This window comes from Cygnus atratus, chromosome 5 (genome assembly GCF_013377495.2).
Source record: "Cygnus atratus isolate AKBS03 ecotype Queensland, Australia chromosome 5, CAtr_DNAZoo_HiC_assembly, whole genome shotgun sequence".
NCBI classification, from domain to species: Eukaryota; Metazoa; Chordata; class Aves; order Anseriformes; family Anatidae; genus Cygnus; species Cygnus atratus.
The window spans coordinates 50,072,666-50,091,117 of NC_066366.1; the positions used below are offsets into that span (position 1 = coordinate 50,072,666).

Here is an 18,452-nt window from a genome sequence, read left to right on the forward strand (position 1 = left end):
CAGTTAAATTGAATGCACATTTGCAAAACCAGTACAGGAAGAAGGGGGGATTTCCAGTAAGTAATACAGAAATGGAAGAAAACCAACAAGAAACAATAGCTTGCCCATGAGATGATGAAGTGCAGTGTGGAAATTGTGGTGTTTAAAGTACATCACTTATAACCTTTTTCAGTGGTGCATCTTGTCCTTAGACCTGAAACATAACACGTTGGTAAGAATCCCAAGTCCTTTTAATGCAGACAAAACAAATGCATTGGAGTTGTTTTGCCTCCATCCCTGTAACACTTGATTTGGGGCTGGCTGACTTGTTACCATATTAAACAGGGTCTTTGCTGCATATCTTTAGTGGTCCATGATGGCAGAGCTCGGTAGAAGAATGGTGGGCACGCACTGCAAGCACTGTGCAAGTACGGCCACCGTGCATGCTCTGCCGATTCAGGGCACAATGTCCTGATGAGAGCAAATCAAGTGAGCTACGTTCAATCTAAAACTGGGAGGTTAACATGAGTTAACCTTGACACGAATAATGGAGCTGGTGACACCATGGCTGGTGACAGCAATGTGTGTGTCCAAGGAGCTCCATTAAGCAGGATCTGTGTCTTTCTTTCTGAGACTAAAACTGCCCCGGTTCTGTAAGGCTGCATCTTCCTTTGCTGCTGCTTGAAGTACTATTCTATACAGGGAGAAAGTAAATTGCAAAGAACAGAGTTATTGTGAAGATATTTCACATAGATTTAGATCGGTATCTAAATTTCCCCCTGGAAATGACCAGCTGGTAGTATTTCTGCTACCTGGAGAGTATTTCTGCTATCTGGAGAACTGTGAGTGATAACAAGAAGGGAGGACCAGTGGGATTGTAGTTCATGTGGTGCTGCTTGCCCCTGTAGTTAAAGCATGTTAGGCCCCTGCTGCCTTCTCACCTGACAATTCCACAGCCAAGGAAAATTAAAAGTGGCCAGGCATTTAGCACAATTAAAACAAAGAGACACGCTATGGATGCCCATTAGTGATGCTATTGACCCATCCTATCCCATTTCCTATTTTTGCCTATACATAAAGCAAACTACGAGGGGCAGGGATGGAGTTACAGAGGATGAACACCTTCAGTGGCTGCTGCACATCCTTATTCCCTAAGCACATGTCAGCCAGGGCAGCAGGAGGGAAGTAGATGATGGGAGGTGGTCAGCAGTGGCTGGTGGATCTTTTCCACTGAGAGGAAATCAGAAAAAAATCTTCTCAAATCAAGGGTTGTGTACTACAAGGGTTTCAGAACTGAAAGAAGCTGCTTTTAGTGAGTTGTTCAGAATGGCAGCTCATTGACACTGGCCAGGAATGTCCTTCATTGCTTTTCAAATGACTGTTATCTCAAATGATTGATAGCAGGCATTTGGAAGAAGGAAATGAACTGTTCCCTCCAAATCTCTCTCTACCTTTTTAGGTCTCCAAGCCTCGGGATTTCCTCCAGAAAACCTTCTGGACTATAATGTCTTCTTGAGAGGACCTAATTTTGTCTTCATTCCTGGTTCTGTCCATGCAAAAAGCTTATTTTCCTGAGGAACTCATAACTCTTGCAGTCTCTTCCAGCCATCCCAGGGTGGCCACATTGCACAGGCTGGGGTTAAGGGCTGCATCTCTTTAAAAGCCCTCATAGCAGGCTTCCCCCGTAGGTGCTGTTTGCTCTTCCCAGCTCTACCAGCGGTCAAAAGCTCAAGATGTAAGGACCAATTACCAAGTGTGATATCCTAGTACTGCTTACAAGAATTAAGAATACTGCAAAGTCAACCTTTTTGCCTTGAACTCCAGTGGAAATTTCCATGTGTTTGTTCCAGTACATCATGATGCCAGTGCATGCTCTCTCTGTTATTTATGTTCTCTTTGTTCCCTAATATTTGCTACCTGTATCTTGCACGCATGGTCTGATCAGCCAGCACACCACTGCACTGGTCCCAGGCATAAGAGCTGCATTAGGAAAAAAATATCATCTCAGACTGAAGCACTCAGTCTAAATCCAGGTAATTAATTATTACTGCAATAGAAGTGGTATGTGCAGTCACACAAGGTGAAAAGCTACTTATAGATGATCAATTAATAATAAAAAAGGAAGTAACTGAGCAGCTAAAACAAATGTCCACATACAAAATCACACAATCATTTGAGACTTTTGTCTTGGCAGTGTCCAGTATATATCACGAGTATACAGACAGTCAAATATGCCATATACCTTCAGTTCCTCTTAGTTAGTGATCCCAAATTCTGACACATGAAGAAATTGATAGACTTCTCTCACTGATAAATGGAAAATTCTTCCAGAAAAGTGTAGATATTGCTAAGCAGCTTACCTTTTAATCCTGAAGAGTAACAGCCTTCAGGATGGACACTTCTGGGCTAGACATGAGAAAGAAAGGAGCTGAGAGGCATGGTCACAAGCAATATTAATTTGGCTGAACAGAATAAAAATTTAAAAAGTGGAAGTACTAAGAGTGACATTGTGTACCTGACCTGTATGTTTACCCAGAAAGGCAGTGGGTGAAATCCGGACTGTGGCAGGAGTCTTTAGCTATAGTAGAGACCTTAGGAAGATATCCCAGGAGTGAAACTCTCTCCTCCCCTTTCTGAGTTTCCCCTGCAGTGTCAGATGGTTACACTGGAAAAGGAGATATGTTCTCAGAGATGGCAAAACATCTTTCCCCTGAATTTTTCATTTTTCCATCTTAATTCTCTTTCACCTCAGTCACCTGCACAGAAAAGGTATATTCTCCACACGGGCACCAATCCTTCCATCCCTGCTCTCCGACCCCACCAACACAAGAGGTAGGCCTGGCTGCTTATTGGCCATTCATACGAAGCTGTAAATTCTTTTTTATTTTATTTTATTTTTTTAGTCTCTCTGAAGGTTTTCTGCTATGAGACCTCCCCCCCAACTTCATTCCTGACCATGGGGGCCTCTGCTCTGAGAGTTTCTCTCTGCTGACGTACAGGGTGCTGTCATCTCTGTAAATAGTAGATACTGTACCTATCTACAAATGAAGACCAATCCTTCCCAAAAATCCTACAAGTTTCTATAATCTATGCTCAGTGATTCATGGTTTCTCCATTGCTGTTTCTTTAAAAGTTTAATTCAAAATGTCACTTTCACAACAGCGTAAACCTCATCTCTCTCTTTAGCTGTCAAAATAAGAGGTTCTTTATGCAGGGTAGATTGCCATTGCCATAGTGAGCTTCATCAGCTGTACATGAATGAATTAATCTATTGAATGAGTTAATCTATGAAGCAGATAGCTAATGCGAGTTTAATGTGCCTAGCTACTAAAATAAAACAGTATCTGCAGCACTTTCAGAAGGACCTTGCCATGTTCATCTGACCTTTACTGATTTTTTGCACTGTTCTTATATAGTTTGAACAGGCTTAAACAGTAAGCATACTGTTATACATTAAACAGAGCAAATAGAGTTATTACAGTAGCTGTAGAGCAAGCAGTGACAACATTGCTCCTCTGGACACAGAGTAATACCTGATGAATGCCAACATAGCAAAACCAGCACTTACCAAGCACTCTTGGGTCTCAATGGCTCCACTGTTTCTTGCCATCTCCCAGGGTTCATGCCAGGAATGAATGTTTTTTCTATTTTTGCAAGTATTCTCTTGGACAGGGACTGTTAAGCAGTAGCAAATACCCTCCTTCCCCTGCTTTTCTTGATTCAGTCTTCAGAGGAAAGCCAACAGCAGTATGGCTCCAAGATCAGACATACTGAGTAAAGCTGGTTTCTTTGTAACTCCTGGAAATTCTCACAAGTGTTAGCTGAATGTGACATGCAATTTTTTTTTTTTCTTTTTCTAAATTGCATCTCATACTTGGAATATCTACCTCTTTCTTTGAAGCTAAAGATCACTTTTGTTCTATTTCCTGTATCTGCTTCTTAGAGAGAGAAATTTCAGTCAAAGAATGTCAAATAACTCGCCTTCCATGCAATTATATTTCAAAATCTAGAGAAATTTTAAGATGAATCAAAATCATATTTATAGTCTAAGTAGAAACCAACTACATTTTATGTGGTTTTTTGAATAAACATAAGGACAGACACTAAGCAGATCACAAATATCAAATCATGTCTATTTTACTTTCTTTCCTATCTGAGTGTTTGAACAACTTTTCCTAGTATACAGCTTTAGGATTAATAAACCTTTAAACCATAGTTAGCAACATGGTGTCATTACAAGATGACCTTCATTTAAGGCTAAGTAGGAAGCCTTTAAGCAGTACAGTGGTTGCCAAATGAAAAAGACTAGTACCCTGGATATTGCTAAAGATACCACCAGGCCATGGTGGTATGTACACGTGAAGAACACAGGTTATTGTAAAGAACTTTGTATCAGAGACTCTCAGTTAGAGGAACATAGAGTTAATAACAGTGAGGCCAGTAAATGCCTAGGAAAACTGCATGCCCACATGCACAAATAACTGTGAATGCAACTGTACTAAAATTTGACAAAAATCATGCTTACATTTGTGTCTACCCTTCTTCAGCCTTTGCAATTCACAAGTCTGATGATCGTGTCAATGTGCTCGCTGGGTTGCTACCTGCTGGGTGTCTGTGTTAACCCAGCGGCAGCCCTGAGCTGACTATCACGTGGAGCCAACAGCCAGGCTCTTGTGAAAATGAATGTATACACAGGGAGCACACATTCCTTTTCTCTGGACTTCATGGATACAGATTTGCCCCTCTCAGACACATGGATTTAGCCCTGTAAAAATTTCACTGGCTTTTCTTCATTATCATTGCAATGGTAATTTTCTTCCTTCCCTTCTATTTCAAAGCTCTTCAGAAACTCTACCCACCTCTTTTATCATCTCCCATTCAGCATCAAAAGGTCAACTCCCATTTCTGATTCACTCTTGATGATCATCTCCATTTGTTTTGCCAGACAAATACTTTATTTTACACTCCCTATCCACTGATCTGCAAACCTATTTGAGATAATTTCTCTAATTACTTCTCAATAGTCTCCTTTGTACAGAGAACCCCAAAACAACAGAAACACAGTATAATGAGTATTACTTATAGTGTTGAAGGAGATAATTAGAGGGATTTATTGCTTTCCATTGTGGAGTAGGAGTTAGCAAGTTCTGATCCAGAATGAGGAAGGGAAAATGGTCTTATTTTAGTTGGGGTATGATGACTCCTTCAACATGACAGCTCTGGGGAAAATGCCAAAAGAACGATTTCCCCTGCTCTTTTCCACCAGCTGCATAAGATGTTGATATTATTGCCTGTGGGGGAATTGCAAACCTTGACCTCTCTGCCCATGGAAAGAAATATCATGGGAAGGAAAAACTCCACCTTGTACGTGCCATCTGGCTCCAGGCTAAACTAGGGATGAAGCACTTCTCCCCTGCAGAGTAGACAGTTAGAGGCAAAAAGGCTCAGAAAATTTGTTTGAAAATGTCTTTGCAATTTTTTATTTTTTCCCAAGGAGAGTGAGAAGTGCATTGACCTCTTAATATTGTACAAAAAGTGAGAGACCAGACTGCACTTGTTTTGTCATGGCATAGATTTCTGGCCTCTCCTGGCCTCAAGTGTATGTAAGCATAACAACTGATAAAGATTTGTACTACAATGATTTTTTTTTATATCCATGTTTATATAGCATTCATTCCAAAGGCCCTTCTATGCCTGTTTCATTTTCCCTTCTGTAAAATAAACAACAGAGCTTTACTGTGTCCGTGGGAGTTCACCACCCAGGCAGGCAACCACTGAGTGCTCATGAGGCTCACTATAATTTCTGCTCAGATTGTCCCTCATTTGGGCTTTAACTGATATTTTGCCGTCAGGAAAAAACAAACATGAGCCTGGGTCATTTTATAATGAAATTCTTTGTTCAAGAGGCTTTTAAGAAGCAGTGAAAATGAAGTTAAACCAAGGAAACGAGAAGTCTTTAACCATTGACTCTCTGTTAAATGGTTATTTAATATTTTTTGACCACATAAATTTTATTTCTGTATTTATTTATATTTTTTTTATTCATATTTTATTTATTTCTGTATTTTATTTCTGCAATGTCATACCTACCTTGTAAGCAGATGGCTGGATTCATCAAGCAGTATCCATACTTATTGATGCACTGAAAGTTTTATTAGCTAGCTACATTCCCAGTGAAAGGCAAACATGAAACGAATGAAAACTGATTTTCTTTAAATCTGCAGCTTTACAAAAGCTAAAGTTTTCTAAGTTGTTTTTATAAACTGTTTCTGTTATTACACTGAGGCCATTGCATGTGTTTCAGATCAGTTCCGGATCAAACTGTTTCATTTTTAAACACACAGAAATGAATAAACCCTCTGTTTCCTTGGTGCACTGAGAATTCTTCCCCTGAACCTTTACAATGTATGGTTCAGTGGCTGAGCCAGAGAGCTGGATCATGTTTAACTTATATCTAATTTACTTCCCTTCTGTAACAGCGTGGGGGTTGCAAGAGATAACAACCTAGATGGGAAAGTGATGGACTTTGAAAGCTTTTCCTTAAAATACTTTTTTTTTTTTTTTATGTTTAGAATTGTTGATGTCAGCCAACTAATCTAAAACTTATGAGAAGATTTTCACACAACCCAATCGCCACCTGCAACCCTTATGCACTACCAAACATCCTTACACCAGGCTGCCCACAAGGTGGGATATTCAATTGCTCAAAACTGATCCCATAGGGGGAACAAATCCTGATGCTCTTTCTCCTGTCCCCATCTGTGTGCATACGTGGGACTCCTTGGCAGGGCTGTAGAGGGAGGGAGCAGGGACATTAGGAGACCCAGCATCTCAAGCTTGGTTGAATGCCATCTGTTCTGGGGAAGAATCTATTCCTTCCAAGTAATCTGCTCCATCAGGGTCAGGTTGACCATTTCCTAAACAGTCACAGCACTTCACCTACTGTTTTTTTTTTGTTTGTTTGTTTTTTGTTTTTTAGGTCCTAAGGTGAATTTCAATGTTTTCAGACTGCCCCTCACAGAACAAAATAGTTGATGCTCAGTTTGAGGTACCTTGCTCTTGAAAAAGCATTCAACGAAGAGGAGCATGAAGGCACTGTGCAGGCAGTGCACATCACAGAACCTGCAGCAGTTTGAAAAAAAAAAATTACTTTATTCTGAAATTAGACAGAAATTGTAGATTTCCGTTTCCTTTCTTAGTGCAATATTTAAATGCTAAAATCAATCCTGTCTGCAGCACAGTCGATACGAATCTATAGCTCCAATTGACTTCAAAGTGGCATGTATGAATGCAAAATTTTGGTGTAAAAGTGATGTACTTGCCTAAAGGCTCAGAGATTTAAGAAATGAGGACTAGGCAGTTTTTTGGAAAGCATCAAGAGTTAGCAATAATTACAGTTTTAAAGAACTGAAAACCTGATAGTGCCCCTTTGCTACAAGTCTCCCTCCGCACATTGCCTGTACTGCCACATCTTTGAAGAAATATAGCTGGCAAGAAAACCCCCTTGACTCTGTAGATAATATTGGCTAAGTCAGCAGTTTTCCCAGGGACTCACAGAAAATTCACTGTTTGACTTGTCAGCCACCAAGGAGCTCTGGGTATTGCTAGAAATAACTTCTGAGTCACTGAAAAGCTTCTGACTTTATTGAAGCCAAAAACCTTTGGAGCAGTTCCAGGTGGTTCAGGTGGATTACTGGGACAGGAGATGAAGAGTGTGGAAAGGGTGCTGCACCCTGGGTAGAGGAGGTCCAGGAGCTCTTCGGATGATCCATTGATGCCAGCTCAAGAGAAGGGCTGGAAGTGGCGTGGTCAAACACTTGAAAAAATTGAATCAATAACATAATTCAATTAGATTCAGTAGCAGAAAATGAAGCATTTGGTTTCCTATGTAGTTGTTGACAAGTTTGTCTCATCTGCAATGGCAAATGATATGCAGTCTGGCTTCTCTGTACTGTTTTATCTCTAGTTCTCTGACTTTTCATTATTTTTAGAGCGTGCATCTGAAGACTCCTATCAAATGTGCAATATAAAGCACAACTCTTAATAACCAGTGTCATGGTTTTGCTTGGGACAGAGTTAATTTGCTTTGCAGCTGCTCACACAACTCTGTTTTGCATTTTTGGTGAAAGCAGTGGTGATAACACACTGGTGTTTTTAGTTGTTACAGGGCAGTGTTAGCATAGAGCCAAGGACTTGTCAGTTTCTCACACTGCCCTGCCAGCGAGGAGGCTGGGGGTGAACCAGAACCTGGGAGGGGACAGGGCCTGGGCAGGTGTAGTGGGTTTACGTGGAAAGGTTTTGGTAGCAAGGGGCCATAGGGGTGGCTTCTGTGAGAAGGATCTAGAACCTGCCCCATGTTTGGTAAGGGCCCCACTGCTGACCAGAGCGGAGCCAATAAGTGATGTTTTGTGCCTCTGTGAGAGCATATGTAAGACAGGGGAAAAAAACGCTGCGCCACATAGCCGCCGGGAGAGTGAGAGGAGTGAGGAACAGCCTTGCAGGCACCAAGGTCAGTGAAGAAGGAGGGGGAGAGGTGCTGCAGGCGCCAGAGCAGAAGTCCCCTGCGGCCTGTGGTGAGGACCATGGTGAAGCAGGCTGTTCCCCTGCAGTCCATGGAGTACCACGGTGGAGCAGGTTTCCACGCTGCAGCCCATGGAGGAGACCACGGTGGAGCAGGTGGACCTGCACCGATGGAGGCTGCGGCCTGTGGAAGACCCCTGCCGGAGCAGATTCCAGGCTGGACCTGTAGCCCGTGGAGAGGAGACCACGCAGGAGCAGGTGACCTGGCAGGAGCTGCTGCCCGTGGGGGATCCAGGTTGGAGCAGTTTGCTCCTGAGGGATGGACCCCATGGTACGGACCCATATCTGGAGCAGTTCTTGAAGAGCTGCTGCCTGTGGGCAGCCCACACCAGATCAGTTCAGCAAGGACTGCATCCCATGGGAGGGACCCCACAGCACAGGGGATGAGAGTGACCAAGAAGGAGCAGCAGAGAAGAAGCGCTATAGACTGACCATAACCCCCATTCCCTCGTTCCCCTGCGCCGCTCAGGGGGAGGAGGTGGAAGAGGGTGGATGTGGGGGAAGGTGCTTTTGGTTTCTTTCCTTTGTTTCTTACTTCTCTAGGTTGTTAGTAATAGGTAATAAATCTTACTGTCTCCCTATGCTGAGTCTGTTTTGCCCGTCACGATAATTACTGTGCGATCTCCTTGTCCTTATCTCAACCCTTGAGCCCTTTTCATCATATTTTCTCCCCGTTCCTCTTTGAGGAGGGGGATTGAGAGAGCAGTTGTGGTGGAGCTTGGCCGCCCACCCAAGTAAAACCACCACAACAGGTGGCCCGGGCTGACCACAGGGATATCCCATACTGTGTGACATTGCTCTGCAATAAAAGCTGGGGTAAAGAAGGAGGAAGGCTGGACATTTGGAGTGATGGTGTTTGTCTTCCCAAGACACCGCTACATGTGATGAGTGAGCCCTGCTTTCCTGGGAGTGGCTGAACACCTGCCTGCCGATGGGAAGTAGCACAGGAATTCCTTGGTTTGCTTTGTTTGTGTGCATGGCTCTTGCTTTACCTAGCAAACTGTCTTCATCTCAACCCATACGTTCTCTCACTTTTACCTCTCTGATCCTCTCTCCCATCTCCTCTGGTGAGGGTGAGCAAGAGGCTGTGTGGCACTTAGCTGCCTGCAGTACTAACCCACAACAACCAGTACATATAAAACGTTGTCTAGAGTGAAACCGAAGTTAGACAAGTAGAATAACTGTTCTCTAGGGATTTATGACCTCTTCAGGGTGGCGTTTACTCCCTGCAGCACTTCAGTAGAAATCTCTTGGTCTTTCTTCAACTGGTCTGAGCATCTCGACTGATAAAAAACTGAAGATTATGTACAAAATAAAAATACCATGTGAGTGAAACAAATATTTTTAAGTGTTGTAATTCAGGAGTAAACAGTAAAGCTCTAATACTGGAAGAATGAATTACAGAAATTTTAAGGCCTGTTTTGCACTGACATAGAAATCTCCCTTCTTCATTCCGGGCATCAACATTCAAAAAAGCATTGGAAAAAACTTTCCGCCTATCCTCTCTCCTCATCTACATTCCTTTCTGCTACTTCATTCTTTTCATCCAACAGTCGAAGATGTCTCCCTGGCCTTCTTCAAACTACACGTACCCCTGTCACCTTGCCTTGCTCCTGACCCCCAGTCTCACAACTTCCCCTCAGCCTTTCATTCTCCTCTAGTACTTTTCCCATGAGACAGCATATCTTAAATTGTCTCATTCAAAGAAAACCCAACCCTGCCCTTAATTCAAGTCTTTCCTCAACACCTTCCCCTTCTTCCCCTGTGGTTACTAATCATTTTTCTGTACTTAGAGTCATTAGGTAGAAGGTGTTCTTCTTCCAAATCCTCTCCTAGACCAGTCCTGGAGGAGCTCAGGCATGCTGAGGTGGCTCAGAGGCCAGGCATGCCTGGCTGGGATGGGACACACAGTGCTGCAAGTGGCCTTGGCACGAGCTGGTCCCACGGTCACACATCTTGGTGTTGTCCCTGGATCTGAAGCAAAGCTCTGACCCTGGGGACCTCCCATCTCCAGCAACGCTGGATGGTTTAATGTTTGTCTAACAGCCATGGGTAGGAATATGTGTGGGCCTGAGATGCTGATGAAATGGGAAGGCACTGGCCATGCCATGAAGGGAGGCTTTCAGGTCACCTCCTTGATGAGCCGCTGAAGCAGTGGCAGCTTTGGCCATCTCAGGATCTGATTGTGGCTGAAATATGCCCTGTACCATGCAATGGCAGCTCCCCAGGCTGTCACCAGTGTCCCCTGGCTCTGCAGAACAGGCAGAGTGGGGTGAGCAGCATCCATCAGTGCTTGTGCTCAGCTCATCATCCTCTGCCAAGGAGATGCTGGGATGCTTCCCAGCTCTCCGAGCAAGGAAGATGAGTGCATTGGCCTCCTCCATAATCTCATGGAAGTCCTTTTAACTGACCTGGACTTGAGGTCCTCTGATAAAAAAATGCATTACCTTCCTTTCAGGGCAGTTGAAAAAGTGATACCCTAGTAAACTGGGAGGTACAGAAACCCTACAGAAAATAGGGACTTGAAAAGATAAAGAAGAGGAAAATGTTCTGAAGTAACAAGCTGTTGTAGTACATTTTTAAAAAACAATTTTATCTTATTGAAGGACAAACCTTGTTAACCTTCCTGGGCCTTTCTACTTAGGCATCTGTATGTGTTTATTTATTCAATAGGTGCAATTCAGGGAAACCAAGAGTGTTCAGTGTAACTTTGGATAGTGTTATGCACTTTTCAAATCTCCCTCCCCACTTAGGGCTGACTGTGGGCAGTGCCAGGTCAGGCTCCCTGCAGCTCCGACAAGAGCAGTGCTGTCTCTGAGCACTTCAGTAATGCCCATTTTCTCTGACAGGGCCTTGACACCAAAAGTAGCAGAGTGTGGTGCTTAGAAAAGGCACAGGGAGACCTCCCTGTCAAAATCCATGCAAAAGGGAGGCAAACCACTGTAAAGTTAAAAGAGTCCAGTTGTACGATAAGGATGTATAGCAACGTCTGCTATCATTTCAGCTGACCAGAGAAGTCATCAAGGATCGAAATCCATATCCTTGCTTCTGGCTAAGTACCTGCAGGTACTGTGCTGCTGGAGGATGAGGGGAGGTGTGTAATCCCCCTGGGAACACAAGGGCACAGCAGATCAGCAGTCTGCTCCGTGAGCCAGCTCCAAGTTTTCTCTCCCTTGTTTCAGCCTGCCTTAAGCATGAGGAGCACCAGGATGTTGAAGTGTGGGTGAGGATTGCTCTTCCTCTTCAGAGGGACTTTACACCCCCACCCCTCTTTCCTCATTGTCCCACAAAATACAAAGGCTCTGCAGTTTGCTGGCGTTACCTTAGCCCATGGAGACATTTTTCTCTTGGTAGAATATCAGTTTCAGACAGAGCTGATTCAGGCTATCTACAGCTGGGCCACTGTGCTGCCTTTGGTTTTATGGTGGTCTTTTCAAACACCTGTAAAATTCTTACTTTTTCTGCTAAATTGTCTTGTTCTTGCTATATTCACATAGTTTCACCATAGCACTGAAATTCCTCAGTGAATATGTTCAACACTCCTGCCCTCTTCCAACTCTTTAAGCACCTTCCCCAAACCCATCTAACTCTTTGACAGTCTTTGAACTTTACTGTTTAGTTGAGAAGTCACTGGACTGTCTTTTGAAGTTTTTTTGGGTGGTTGTTCTTGTTGGTTGCTGTTGTTAGGAGGTTCCAAAAGTATTGCTGGGAAGTATCTTCTCAGCTGAAATAATTTTTCCATCCTCAAATAGCTTTTACTCTATAGGGCAGGAAGTGGACTTGCATTATTTTCTATAAGAAAATCTCACAACTCTTACAAGAAGAGGATTGTGATTTTTCACAATGGTTTCTATTTCAGATACCTAATATTTACAACTAAAAAAAAAAAAAAAAGACCATTTTTTTTGCTGGTTTTAATTTTCCAGAAGTGGTGGAGGGAAAGGCAAGAAATGTGGTAAGATGTTACCTATTTTTCTTCATTCTTCCATTTTTACCTTTCCTTTAACATGTCCCAAATAGTGCAGTTAACTGCTAACCTAAATCCCACCACTGCCAAAGCATGTGAGCAATAAACGTGTAGCTGTATGAGAAGCTCTGGATAAAAAGCCTAGTAGTTTGGCAGCCTTGTGTGGAGCTGAAATCCCTGGCTTGGCTCCAGCAGCAGAGGCTTGCTTCTTCAAGCACTGTTGGAACAATTGATTTTATTTTTCTGAGAGTGAAAATGAATTAGACAAGTAAAACTGACTAAGCCAGAAAACAGTCTACCTATTTTCAGTAGAGCATTTTTCAGACATCTTTGTATTTCTTTCTTTAAAGTCTAGAGACAATGGGATAATTATAGAGACAATATTTTGTGTTAAGTAAATCTTTAGGTCTCTGTGAATAGGTTGACTGGTACAATTTTTTGCCTGTGGGTCTGGGAAAAGGTCTGTGCTTGCCCACATGAAAGGCCCTATTATCTCTCACGACATATGCGCACATTCCTGTTTCCTTCCATCCATATGACCTGTCAGGACTTTCCCAGACCAAGCCACAACAGCAGAAGCATTTAGCATTTCTGACCCAGCCTTGCCAAAAGCTGATACCCTCCAGCAATGGCTAGAAGCCCAAGGTACTCTCAACTCAACTTTAGATTCCTGTCCCTCCTCAGTTGGAAAGCAGAGTTTAGACTGGGAAACTGTTGGGAGTATTGTTGCTGAGTTTAGGCTGTGTTTGTGAAGCACGTTGTGTCCTATCACTTCTTAATGCTGAGATGACACAGTAAAAACAGCAATTCAAGACAGTTCATAAGCACTATCAAAGCATTCTATGCCTCAGTTAAACTGCACCACCATTAGAGAACCTAATGTTATTTTAGGATTGTGTTAGTAGAACCACCCTTTTCCTTCTCAGGAGGTAGCAAAGAGTTCAACTTGATGAACACCTAGAACATTCAGAGGGGAGGACTGTTGTCAGTCACCTGCCTGTATATTCAATCAACAAGATTGGGTGGCAAATTATTTTTGGCCCAGTACCTTTTGAAGGTAAGCAGTTTGGAAGAGCTAGAAGAAGAGTTTTTTTGTTGTTGTTTGTTTGTTTGTTTTTGTTTTTAGTAAGAAGGTCTGCAGATTTTCTGGCTCTTTGGCATCCAGAGGAAGCTGTAAATAACATTTAATGGAAACAAAGGAGAAGTTCCCAAGGGAGGTACCTGGTGGAGAACAAGCATGCAGCAACATCTGAATCATGGAAGACCAAAGCTGAAGAGAGAAGCTACAGCCAAAAACCAACTATTTAAATCAGGCATCATAACTTTGGATTTGCTGGACCACAAAACCTTATTAAAAGGACAATTGTTTAAAAGGACAACAATTAAATTAAAAGGACAACAATGTCACTAATGTGAACAAGTCACATGAGAGGAAAGAACTCAATGGCTCCAGGAAAGCTGGAAGCCAGATGTGGCATCCTGTTATTGCCAAGTAATTCTTGTGGTCTGCCACCCATCACCTGTGCTTCCCCAGAAGATGACCTCAGGAAGCAGGATATACAAATTAATTTAGCAGTATGTTTTCTTTCTTTCTTTCTTTCTTTCTTTCTTTCTTTCTTTCTTTCTTTCTTTTTCTTTCTTTCTTTCTTTTTCTTCCTTCCTTCCTTCCTTCCTTCCAGCACAGGCAGCAATGGAATACAAACAGCTTTTTGCTTGGAGAGCCCAGTAAATACAGTTCTCCTAGGGAGCCCAGGTGTTACTGTATGTGCACAAGACCTTTAAAGAGGACCATTCATGCAGTGATATTCAGCTTTCAATGACACAGAAGCTAGATTCTTGCCCAGCCAGAAAAGTTGGGCCCCTTCCAAAGAAAATAATGAGGAATGGAGATGGGATCAAGAAATTTGTGCTTGTAGGAAGCAGTGGCTGGGCTGGAGGGAAAAGGATTATTCTGAACCCAGGAGCTTCCATCCTCTAGGCAAGGAAATATTTCATGGTTTTGTGTTTCTGTTTTCATCCTCACATACTGAATATATTAAAGGTTTCAGAGAAAAAGAAGACTTCTGGAATTCACAGTTCAACAGAAGAGAAGGAATGGAAGGTTCCTCAGATGATGGTGATAGATTTGTGGAGTTTCTGAGCTGAGAACTGGACATATAGGACATGAGAGACATAGGGAGACTACCAGCCAGGAGAAGGAGGGTTTACCTGCATGCAAGGGTCTGTGGCACCAGTGATGAGTGAGCAAGGCAGGGAAATATTTGTCTGTTGAAGATCCCATGGCTGCGTTTTTGCCCTGGGATATTTCGTATACAAGGCCTACTCCCACTTGTCCCCAGTTGTCTATTGAAAGTGAGGAATAACATCATGTAAAACTGTTTTATTTTTTAATTAAGGATCAATGCCAGTCTCTTCTTGCAAAGAAGTCACTGGGATGTGCACAAGCTCTCTCCTCTGCTCTATGGAGTACAAGTGCTCTGGCCTAGCCTTCCTTGACAGTTGGGTTCACAATTTTCCCCATGAAGAGGATGCTGTAGGTGGTTTTGTCAACAATCAACATCAGGAAGGGTCTGTTGAATTTGATGACATGAGGAAGAGGGAAAACTTCAGACAACCGTACCAGTTCTATCATGGTCACTGCAGCTGCCTCCGTACCATTCTCATTAACATCCACCTCAGCCTTGTGAATTGCCTGTAAAGGAAATAAAGATTAAAATTTCGGCACAGAACAGTGAGAAGCAGCTGGCGACAAACTTGCTTGCTTTAACACTATGAGAAGGAATTTTCAAAAGAAAGCACAGAATGAATGTAGAACTGACGTGAGGAAGATTCTCTTGTCCAGTTTTTCCAAGACAAACAAAGTTTCCTCTGAGTTAAGGGAGAATTTTATTTACCTGGCAGAGTCAAGCTTGGCTGCTTGCAGAAACTAAGCAGCATGGAGAGCATTTATTGTTAAGTTGTTTCTTTGAGTAAGATTTTGTCCTTAATATTTAACACCAAGGAGGAATGTTTTCATTTTGCATTAATTTATGTGTATGCAGAAAACCTCTTTCTGCTAAGAGCTGACAATAGCGACATGCCAATTCTGAGGTGATCAGCTAATGCAGTAATGAAAGGCATATTCATAGAATAAGAAGACTATTCTCAAATTTATATCATGACTTTTGTATTAATTACTTTACACCAGATTTTTGTGAAATTATTCACATTATCCTTTCCAACTCCATTCTCTTCATCAGGGACTTTAAAGTGAATTTGTAGGATTGTTATGCAGGAAACAATTTAATGCTAACTCTAAGAACAATAACCATCTACTCTCTAAACTTCTTTTATTACCATAAGTGAGCCATGGCTGCAATCCAGAAGTGGGATCAGTGTATTTGTGAAGATAAAACTAGCACATAAGCGGGGCAGGCAAATTTCTTGATCACCATCCCTGCTTGCATACTTACCTTGGAAACCATAAGGCGGTCACCTTCTGCCACTCCAGAGAGGTCAGCATTGTTACTGAACACATCTGTCACACCCATTTTTATAAATAGGTTCTTGACATCATAGGAGCCAGAGATGGAGAATTTTGGAAGGTAAAGTTCAATTGGTCTTTAAAAAAAAAAAAAGTGAGATCTTTCAATGCAAGGGCTGGTATAAGAGGTACACATCCATCCCTACTTCCTGTGGAGCCTAGGTCTGGTTAAGACAGTGATAAATCCTCCATTAGGGAAATAGAAAATGAGGTACCTCTCTCACCAGCCACAGTCTAATCAGTGGTGCAGGGACACAGTACTCGTTTCTGAAAGTGACTGCTGAAAAGCGTCATCCAGATGCTTTCCAGAAAGAGAAATTTCCTTTCAGATTGGATCCTCCCTTGTCCAGCTGGGCTGCTGGGTGCAATGTTCCCAAGTGCAGGATCCCCACAGGTGGCAGTGCTCGCACTGCTGTGTCTGGAGGAATTAAGAGAGGGTTCCTCTAATGTATGAAATCTAATATCTCCTTTGAGGTAAGGGATCTGTGCAATGCTTGCTCTTCAGAGTTGCGTTTAGCTACTCCTTATGGCATCCTATGCTTTGCCTTGCCTGGATGAGTAGTTATAGTCTGTTCAAAGCTTAAACAAAAGAGCAGTCAAAAGATTACCTTTCTTCAAGTGATTGGCTCCAATTAGACACTGTGTCTTTTAGCAGAGCATCTTCCACCTGCTTCATTGTCCCTTCATCAGGCAGAACAAACAAGGCAGCAACATCTCCTTTATATGGGATTTCTACTACCCAGCAAGACAATTTCTCATCCCGATGGATATTATGGACTTTGCTTTGATACATCATTTTGACCTTAACAGAATTCTTGGCATCAACAAAGAAGTCATCATCTCTGGTGCGGAAACTCTTGAAAGGTTGTTCCCAGTAGCCTTTTGATAAAAGAAAGAGTATAGAATTGAATAAACTGTAAAAGGGATGAATAAGTGCATGACACATTAGTTGATGCTCAAAATATTATATTTGAACAGTAAATTCAACAAGCCTATCTCAATTCAAGGATGTTTTTTCCCTGGTCATGGAAAGAAGCTTGGTATCATTTCAATTGTTTAAATAAAAATGACACAATGAAAATACAGGTTGAGGAAAAGACCTGAGCCTTCATCTGCTAATTCGATGGTAAAACCTCTGTGAATCCCATTATAGGGCTCCAGGGTTATTGCATTCTTTTGTGCTATCCATGTTTCACTTTGACCATGTCCTGCACAAACAGCTGTGCCTTTCATAAAATGATCATAAGCTCATCCCTTCTGAATATTTTCAGCTCAGAGCCTGACTTAAAATGATATGGGATTGATTACTACTTCCATCTTTTCTTCTTCCCTCCTTTTTTTTTTTTAAATTTCTTTTTTCTTTTTTTACTTATAGAAGATGATTCTTCATATCTGTCTTTCAAATATTTCCTTATGTCATTTAAAATTAGATGATAGCTTAAGTTCACAATGTGAAATATATATATATATATATACATATATATATACTTGTTTCTTGGGTCTGGACAGACTTCCAGAGCTTATGTGTACAACTGTTACCAATGTTTGTCACTCACCTTTAAAGTAAACATAGTTAATCAGAATCATCAAAGCATCCGGACTAAGATTCTGCAGGAAGTCAACAAATTTGCCATGGGTTTTTGTTTTTATATAGTTATTGATTTCATTTACAGCCTTTTCAGAATTCTGGAAGTCACTAGAAATAGCTTCAGAACCATAAAAAGTTGTGACATCTTCCAAAAACTTTTGGCGCAGTTTCAGTTCATTATTTATGAACAGGGCATTGCCCATACTCAGCTGGACCTCTCGGTGAGGATCATTCAGTAGCTGGAGGAGTCTCTGAAAGCTGTCATGGATCTCCCGCTCCTCCAGCTCTGTCAGGTTGAAAGCGAGGCATTTGTGCAGTTGACTGAGCGTGTGTGCTCTGGCGCCCAGGGAGAGCATTGCAAAGGCAGTGGAGAGGCTCAAAGGAGAGAAGAAAACGTTCTTGTTACTTTCCTCCTCTGTGACCTGCTTGTAAAATCTAAATGCAAAGTCAGCATTGCTGGGGGCTATCTTGAGGTGAGACAAGTTTTCACCTTCAGCAGGGGAATGAGGTGAGTCTTGGTCCTCCTGTTCATCACTGTGGTTGGGTATATGAAGAGCCTGGACTTGAAGCCCAACAAGCACCAAAGACAAATACAGTGCAGACTTCATTTTCATTCTGAATGGTCCTGTTAAGAAAAAAAAAAAAAAAAAAAAAAAACTTTTAGATCTAGAGAATGTTACACTTCCTGCATAAAAGCAGTTATATTATTCAAGATACTGATTTTCAGATATCGGTGTTTACGGTTACTGCTCTGAATAGAAGTAGTTTTTCACTTGGCCTCCTGGCTAGTCCTTTTCTAATCTGTTCTGTCAGCT

At 42.1% G+C, this 18,452-nt stretch overlaps 1 protein-coding gene across 2 annotated transcripts; it reads right to left on the reverse strand.

Moving 5' to 3' along the window:
• Window positions 1-7,229: 7,229 nt before the first annotated feature.
• LOC118244516 (alpha-1-antitrypsin-like) lies at window positions 7,230-18,251 on the reverse strand. Of its 2 annotated transcripts, XM_035539556.2 has the most exons (5): window positions 17,606-18,251; window positions 16,658-16,928; window positions 15,979-16,126; window positions 15,147-15,218; window positions 7,230-7,795 (listed from the first exon to the last, which is right to left on the reverse strand). In XM_035539556.2, the coding sequence occupies exons 1-5, from the start codon at window positions 18,249-18,251 to the stop codon at window positions 7,670-7,672; spliced, it is 1,263 nt and encodes a 420-aa protein (XP_035395449.2). In that variant the 3' UTR covers window positions 7,230-7,669. The 2 variants fall into 2 exon arrangements, with proteins under 2 accessions (XP_035395449.2, XP_035395448.1); XM_035539555.1 differs by lacking the exon at window positions 7,230-7,795 and having other exon boundaries at window positions 15,009-15,218.
• Window positions 18,252-18,452: the final 201 nt, after the last annotated feature.